General features: G+C 46.3%; 1 protein-coding gene across 6 annotated transcripts in view; it reads right to left on the reverse strand.

The window, feature by feature from the left end:
• Positions 1-5,905, reverse strand: part of WDR62 (WD repeat domain 62) — a 46,098-nt gene extending 40,193 nt beyond the window's left edge. For all 6 annotated transcript variants that reach the window (XM_045582501.1, XM_036440314.1, XM_036440315.1 and 3 more), the window contains exons 1-3: positions 5,484-5,905; positions 3,388-3,479; positions 2,422-2,484 (exon numbers count right to left, since the gene is read on the reverse strand). In XM_045582501.1, coding sequence (XP_045438457.1) covers positions 2,422-2,484; positions 3,388-3,479; positions 5,484-5,621 — 293 coding nt within the window. In that variant the 5' untranslated portion in view covers positions 5,622-5,905. The remainder of the gene's footprint in view (positions 1-2,421; positions 2,485-3,387; positions 3,480-5,483) is intronic.
• Between the last annotated feature and the right edge of the window lie 2,717 nt (positions 5,906-8,622).

Below are 8,622 nucleotides of genomic sequence, written 5' to 3' on the forward strand. Positions count from 1 at the left end.
ACTTTGTGCCCAGCCCTCTGTCAAATGCTATATGGGCATCAGTACGCTGATTCCTCACACAGATTCCATGAAGTCAGGACACTCATTAGCCAGTTTTGAGATGAGGAAATTCCAACAAAGGGAAGTCCCCTGCCCAAAGATACCTAACCATACAGGGCAGAACCTTGGACTATAGGCCAGAGGTTCTCAGTCTTGGCTGCATGTTAGAATTCCCTAGGGAGCTTTTAAAAAGTGTTAAAGCCATGCTAAGACTAGTGAGTAAAAGTTTTGTGAGAAACAGGGTAATATCTGCAAAGCTTCAGAGGAGCTCCGCTAAGGGGAAAATAGAGGCTTCATAATGGAGAAGTCTGGCAGACACCACCTTAATCAAGAGCTCAAAGTGAACACCACCAGTCATGTGAGAGATCAACATCATGAACTTCCTGATAGAATGTACTGAGAACACAGCATTCCTTCTGAGGTGTTCCTGCCAAAGATGTAGACGTGAATCTATGTATGAGGAAACATCAGATTAACTCAAAGTTGGCATATTCTACAAATTACTTGGCTTGTAATCCTCAAAAGTGTCAAGGTCATAAAAGTCAAGAAAAGATGGAGGAACTGCTTTAGACTGAAAGAGACAATGATAAGCAATGCATGGTTCTGGACAGAATACTTTTGCTATAAAGGACATTCTTGGGACAAATGGTGAAACCTGAATGAGAATAGATGGTAGTGAAGTATCAATTTTAATTTCCCAATATTGTTGAATGTATTGCAGTTTTAAAGGACATCATCTCCCTTCCCCCCAGGAATACAAGCTGAAGTTTTTAGAGATACAGGAACATCATGCTTGCAGTTTACTCTAAAATGACTCAGAGAAAAATTAATATGTAGTATATAGACAGAGAATGATAAAGCAAATGTGATAAAATGTTAACATTTGGGGAACATGGGTAAAAAGTATACACACACTCTTTGTACTATTCTTGTTAAGTCTATAATTATTTTAGTCCGGCCAGTGTTGATAGTGGTTAGAGAATCTATCTGTGCACCAAAGGGTGGAGGGTTCAATTCCCAGTATAGGGTGCATACCTGAGTTTCTGTTCAATCCCTGGCCCTGGTGGAAGCATGTGCGGGAGACAACCAATCGATGTATCTCTCTCACACTGACATTTCTCCCCCACTTCAATATCCTTCCTCCTTTCCAATCTTTCTAAAAATCAATGGAAACAATATCCTCAAGTGAGGATTAACAAAAAAAATAAATAAATAAAATAAAATCATAAAATGAAATAATTTTAATATAAAGACTTTAAATTTCCAAATACCCATGCCTTACTCCAGGCCAATGATTAGGCCTTCTCTGAGAGTGAGGCCCAGGGGTCAGGTGACTCTGAAATGCAGCTGAGTGAAAACCGCCACTCTGGCCACACCACCTCCTAAGACAGACCCATTGGTGATTGAAAGTGGACCCTTTCCATGCCATTTTTTGGATGGCACAGTGATCAATCAACCTGAAGGCAGACCCCTGGACACCAACTTGGGCTACTCAGGGCCAAGGGCCTTCCCAATAAGGGGAAGTTAAAGGGAGCTTTCTAAATCACATTCATTCATTCATTCCTGAAATAGTGTCATCAATGTGCTACCTACTGCTCTAGGTGAAAGGAACATAGAAATTCACTAAGAGAAAAGAAAGTCTCTGCCCTCAGAGAGTTCACACTATGGAAGAGAGACAGTAAATATCATTAGTGAGGAAATTTTGTTGCATTATGAGAAAGAAGTCCTTTTGTGAAGAAAAATAAAACAGGGAAGGGGGACTGAGGGTACTGGAAGGTTAGGGTGTAAAAAGCATATCTTTAACCTATAAATGCCCTCCAGTGGCTTCTCTGTGCAGTCAGTATCCAAGCCCCTCCCTAAGGCCCAGGTGATGTGGCTTCTGCCTGTTTCTGCCTCATCTCCCCCCACCCACACATCTATTCCAAGCATGTGGATCCTTGGCTGTTCCTCAAACAACCCAAGGTTCTTAGCCTTTGCCGTCTGCCTGAAATGCTTTTCCCTCACCTTCACGTGGGTTACCCCTCACTTCCTCCAGGTCTCAGCCTCAAGAATGCCTTTCCAGAGTGCTCTGATATGGCTATCCTCTACTTTCTGCCTATAAACCTGCCCTAACACATCCCTTGTTATTTCCTCATAGCAAAGGTCACAGCGGGCTTGCTAGTGAATTGGCTTTAGTCTGTCTCCCTTTCTGAGTTGTCAGCTCTACTGAGGGCAAAGATTCTCATCTCTTTTGTTCACTGTTGTGACCTCAGCACCTGGGATAATACCTAACACAGAGACTTGGTTAATGTTGCTGAACTGATGGGTGGGTGAATGAGTGAGTCATCTAACCATGAGCACTTCCAGGGTTCCACCCCTGCCCATGCCCAGGCCCCAGCCTACCTGGCAGTGTTAAAAATGTGCTGCTGCTTGTTCTCCTTGGGGTCCAAAATCACCACCACACAGCTGGGGAGAAAAAAGAAAATGTGCCCAAACTGAGGGGAGTATTGGAATCCAGGTATATTCTGTCTCCTACAGAAGAGAGCTCACACATAAAAAAGGCTCCCTCTGAACAGAAAATTCTGTGTAAGACATCACTCTTCCAGATGTCTATGCTGAGAATTCTAGAGCACTTCATATTTATCTTTAAAACATTCTTAAATAGAAACCAACACTTCCTCTGTGGTAATTATCCTTTCAGGCCTGACTTGTGTGCATGATCTCTTTAAATCCTTACAACTGCCAGAAAAGATCAGGAATCTTCATCCCATTTTATAGCAGAGGAAACTGAAGCTCAGAGAGAGGAAGTCCTTTGTCCAGGACTACCCAGTAGGTCTGGGACAGAGTGGGGATGTGAATCTATACCTGTCAAAATTCAAAAGCCCACCCTTGTTCTTTATCTTGGGTTGCTTACTTCCCCAAGACTAACAGATTCATGTTTATCAGTAATGATCATGGGTCTGCCCTGCCCTACAAGGGTTGAAGGGGGAGTCCCTTTGGTGCCCAGAACAGTGGCAGACTTTATCAGTATTTGTGCAATATACAGTTGTAGAATGTCCTTCAGTACTCTCAACAATCCAAGAGGAGGGTATCACTATTTCTGTTTTATATCCATAGAAGCAGAGGCTCAGAGAGGGGAACATGATGGACCTGAGACACAAATCCAGGTTGTCTGATATGGCTTAAGTTTTAACCACTTGTCTTTCCTATAATCACTACCATCTCCTACCTGCAGTCATAATAAGGCTTTTATATTGCTCACATGCCAAGTACTGCTGTAGATACAGATGGAATCTTCTCCACAGCCCTCAGAGGTAGGCAGCATTTTCTGCATTCTACAGATGGAAAAATCAAGGCCCATCCACTCACCCTGCTAGGTAGGCCACGTGGCCTGTGCTGGGGTCACAAGTTAGGCCACTGCTGTTCTGGGCTGTGATGCCAAGCACCTTCTCCAGTGACACCTGCAGGGGAAAAGTCCAAGTCAAAAGCACCTACCCTCAACAGGTCCCATGTGACACAGCCCCCTTAGCCACCCATTCTGTTCTTGTTATATTCAATACACTCACTGAGCTTCTATCATTATCTACTAGCAACTAACACTTGTTCTCCTCAACATTCCTTTGACAAATACACAGGGCCATGTTAAAGGCCTAGCATGGTGAGGAAAACACACAAAAATCCCTGCCCTTCTGGAGCTCACATTCTGGTGGTGATGAGATATACCAAGAAAATGAATAGAAAAAACATGCAAAATAGGTATCAGGGGATGATAAGATCAATAAAGAAAAACAAAGCAGGAAAGGAAACTGGGAGCACAGGGGTAGGGAAGAAGGCCTCACTATGAAGATGACCTTTGGATAAATTTTTAAGTATTTCATGTCGATGCAAGAACTGAAACTCAAGGAAGAAGGCACTATTATCAGCACTGTTTTTACGATCAGGACACTGAGGTTCAAGGTCCCACACCAGCAGAGTAGTCTGGCTCTAAGGTCAGCACTTTAGGCCATGCAGGCAGACTCAGCAGTGAGCAGACATGCACACTATCCTTCCCCTCATCAAATTTATAGTGTAGAGGTTCCACAGGTAAAGAAACAAGTGAACAATAACCAAACAAAGAAAATAAATAAATGACATTACCCAAAATGCACAATCATAACAATAGTAGCTAACACTAACAGAGTTTTTGCAATGTACCAGGTGTTGTTTTAAGTGCTTAAGATATATGAGCTCACTTAATCCTCACAAATATTATCTAATGTTATATCTATACTATTAGCCTCATTTTACAGAGGGGGAAATTGAGGGACACACGGAAGAAGAGTTTAAGGTTTACATCCAGGCATTGTGGATCCAGAAACTGTGTTCTTAACCACCTTGCCATCATTATTCCTCTACATTATAGAAAGTTTAGAGCTGACAAGACACTTTCAGAAACATGTAAGGTAAAGGCTATGAAGTATAGGAAGCTGGATGAAAGATTAAGGTGGGTACTTGCTTTAGGCTGGAGTTCAGGAGGCCTTTATTCTGGCTGAGACTTGAGGGATGAGGAACCATACTAGGTAGACTATGGCAAACAGCTCAGACTCACCAAACACAAAGGCTAGGAAGTGGGAAAGAGCTTGGTGCCTCAGGAAAACAGACAGCAGGAGAGTGAGATTAAACTTTTTTATGAGGGAGGATGGAGGTACCACCAGAGAGGTGGATAAGGGCCACCTGCCCAGGGCCTTGCAGCCAGGAGTGGGTGATATCACAGAGCACAGGATGTATCCATCCTTTATCTGGACTGTGCCAAGCAGGTCATAGTTACAATTTTATTTCATTTCCCTGTAACTCCGTGGTATGGTTACTGATATCTCATTTTATAAAAACATACTTTATGGCTCAGAAAGTTGAAAAACAATTTTTAAAATTGCTGCTGTGCTAATGGAATTCCCTCTACCTACTCTAAAATCATCTCATTTGTTTGTGTGCCTTAGGACTTCTGCAAGCCTCCCTCCAAGTATTGTAGCACTAATGAGATATTACAATTACTCACATCCTCATCATAATTTTGGGTGGTTATATAGAATAAGAATCCCACCTTGGTAGGGAGAATGGAAGAGAAGGCAGAGGGGTGAGGGAAGGTGGGGAAGAGCTGAGGAAGAGTTGGGGCAGGTAAGACTCTACGGGGCGGGCGAGGTCAACAAGTGAAAGGGCCCAGAGAGACTCCTAAAGCCTGAAGGAATATGCACGCAGGAAGGTAAAGACAAAGGAGGAACCCAGGTAAGCTCCAAGGGCTGAGGGTGGGGCCAGGGTAAGAGAGGTGGGGCTAGGCAGTACCCGGGAGGAGATGGGGAAACGGAGGGGCCTTGACTAAAGGGGCGGGGCTTAGAACGGGACGGGCGGAGAGCCAAAAGCCGGAGCCGATGGGCGGGGCCAAATACCTAAGGGAAGGGCCTGGGGAGGGGAAGGCCGGCGCTCCTCACCCGGTTCTGCACTGTGTCCTCGGGCGCCGCGGGGAGTCGCGTCCGCCGGCGGAGACAGAGCGCTGGAGAGGGAGGCGGGGAGGACTGGCCTCTCCGCGCATCGTTCCGCGCGTAGCCTCCGGGCCCCAAGGCCGCCATGGTCGAACTGGAGCCGGGTGGCCGTTACACTCAACTGCCGCCGCCGCCGCCGCCTCCACGACCCTCTCAAATAACGAACGGCGGCGGGAAAGCCAGTGCCGCCGCCCATTGGATGCGGTAGTCGCCGGTTTGGCCAATCGTAGAACTGCCGGGCGGTGCTTTTGACCAATGAGGAGTAAGAGGCGGAGTGGAGTGTTTGGCGGGGTGGAGCCACAGCTAGGTTCAAGGATGGTGACTCTTATCTAGTCCGCGATTGCATCACTCACTAACACAAACTGGTTTTAACTTTTTTAAAAAATATATATACTTTATTTATTTTTTTACAGAGAGGAAGGGAGAGGGATAGAGAGCTAGAAACATCGATGAGAGAGAAACATCGACCAGCTGCCTCTTGCACACCCCCTACTGGGGATGTGCCCGCAACCAAGGTACATGCCCTTGGCTGGTTTTAACTTTTCCGTGGCCAAGACCAAAGCCAACACATCTCGCTTTTTGCTGCCGCCGCAGGGCAGCCAGCCTGGCAGCGGCGTCTCCCGGAGCCGAAGCGGAGTGACGAGTTGGCGCAGGCTCAGAAGCGCCGTGACGCCACCTCTCCCCGAACTGGCGATCAGGTCCGGGTGAGGGGAAGAGACTCCTTTTCCTCATTCACCACGTGACCAGGTGCAGGTGAGGTAACCGGAAGGGCGTGTAGTTCGCAGGCGCAGTCCTTCCTCCCGAGGCACGTGAGGAGGCCCCGTGCTCTGAAATGACCCCAGAAGTCGGAGCGTAAGCAGGGTGGGCTCCGGGCGACCACCGCAGTGCTGCTGCAGACCGCGAAAACGACGGGCTAACAGCCATGCCCAATGCTGCTGGGCTCCGAAGTGCTCCAGAACTGCCGGCCTGCTGTGAGCTTCTAGTGAGCGCAGAAGTGGAGCGGGGCCTGCAGGAGGAGTGGGCGAAGGTAGATCCTCATGCGAGCGCCTGGTCCAGCTTGCAGTGTAGAAGCAGGGTCGGCAGGTGAAGAGAGAGACGGTATTCTCAGCGTTTCACCAGCAAACACCGCACATAACAATATACATTATACAGGGTTAGACAGCCCTGGCCGGTTTGGCTCAGTGGATAGAGCGTCGACCTGCTGACTCAAGGGTCCTGGCTTGTGCCTTGTTTACGGGCACGTTGGGAGGCGTGTAGGAAGCAGGTGATCGATGTTTCTCTCTCATCGATGTTTCTAACTCTATTCCTCTCCCTCTCTACAAAAAATACATATTAAAAAACAGGGCTAGACAATTACAGGTAGTGAGTGAAGGGAGCAGGCGGAAGAAGGGCAGGGGCGGGGGGGCGCGCTCTGTAGGGAGAAGTGGGTTCTGTAAGGAACCACGAACCATCTCCACGAATTTGAGACAGCTCAAACTCAAAACATCCGAAATCGAGCTCCTGACCTTGTCTCCCCCAAACCTTCCACAACCTCAGTTAATAGCTTACTCCATCCTTTCTGTCCTTTCTTACCTCTTTTTCCTCACACTTGAGAGAGTAAAATTCACTTGAACTGTAAAAAAACAAAAATCTGCCTTCCCATTTATTTGGCTGGAATAACAGACACACAAAAAGCCAGATGAGTTAAAAGGGAAAAATATTTCTATATTTTTTCAGGGATATGCTGCAGATGTAAAAGAACACAACTCCCTTTCTTGGAGAGACTACTACTTTCTTACCGACTAGGAAACTTTGTTCTCTAAAATCATAGACTATCACAAACTTTTTTGTTTCAAGTTATATCAGTAAGAATGGAACATCTTACTTATAGGGCCAGAGGAATTATAAGTCACTTTGGCACAGAAGCAGCCTCAATTCACAATGGCGGTGCAGAGCTTCAGCTAAGGTGATTCTGGACACAATATTTCACCTCTAAACCTCTATTGTTTCCAAGGGGACAGGACCCTAGGCCCATTCAAAATCAAGACTTGATATTGATCCCTTTATATACAGTTATACTTTGCATTGAGCCTATCCACTTTCATTTACATCTCACCTAAATGTCACCATTCCCCCAGACCCAAAATAACTATCTTTTCCTTTGGTGAGACTCCCAGCAATATCGCTCGTGTGGAGTCTTCCTCATTGCTGTGGTAAATAAACCTGATGTTGTTGGACTACAGGTTTGTTATTCGAACTGGGCCAGAACATATTCCTTGTCCGGTCCATCGGCAAATGCTGTTAGCACTTCCTTTAAAATCTATCCAGCCTGGGGACTGAAGGGTCCCAGGTTCACTTCCAGTCAAGGACATGTACCTTGGTTGCAGGCACATCCCCAGGAGGGGGTGTGCAGGAGGCAGCTGTTCAATGTTTCTCTCTCACTGATGTTTCTCTCTATCCCTCTCTTTTAATTTCTGTAAAAAAAAAAAAATCAATAAAATAAATTAATAAAATAAAATCTATCCAGAATTGACTAATTCTTACCTCATTTGCTTCCTCTCCCTGGTACTAGCCAGTATCACTGCTGTACCTCACTATTTTAGTAGCTTCACTGGTCAATCTATTTCCATATGCTGTTCCCCTCCTGTAGTCACAGGGAACTTGTGAACACCTGAGCCATATCAGGGCCCCCCTCTGTTCACTGTATAAAAGACAAGATGGTGAGGCTGAACAGGCAAAAGCAGGCCTATAAAACCCTACAGAAACAATCCCTGTGTGATCTCATCTCCGTTCTGTCCCTCTCACTCTGCTCCAGTGTCATTGGCCTACTTGATGTTCCTCTAACCCACATGTGTCAAACACAAGGCCCGCGGGCCAAATCCGTCCCGCCAGGCCTGGCAATGTGGCCCGCACCGCGCTGTCATCACTGCACTCCGCTGCGTTTCCATCACAATGACAGTTTATGACTGTTCAGTAAACCATTCGGCCCGCGATTTAGGCTGGATTTTAGATTTTGGCCCCTTCTCTGATTGAGTTCGACACCCCTACTCTAACCTGTCAGGCACATTGTTGCCCCATGTCTTTTGCCTGTGTTGTTTGCTCTGCCTGG

Source organism: Pipistrellus kuhlii, unplaced genomic scaffold, assembly GCF_014108245.1.
Source record: "Pipistrellus kuhlii isolate mPipKuh1 unplaced genomic scaffold, mPipKuh1.p scaffold_m20_p_17, whole genome shotgun sequence".
Classification (NCBI taxonomy): Eukaryota; Metazoa; Chordata; class Mammalia; order Chiroptera; family Vespertilionidae; genus Pipistrellus; species Pipistrellus kuhlii.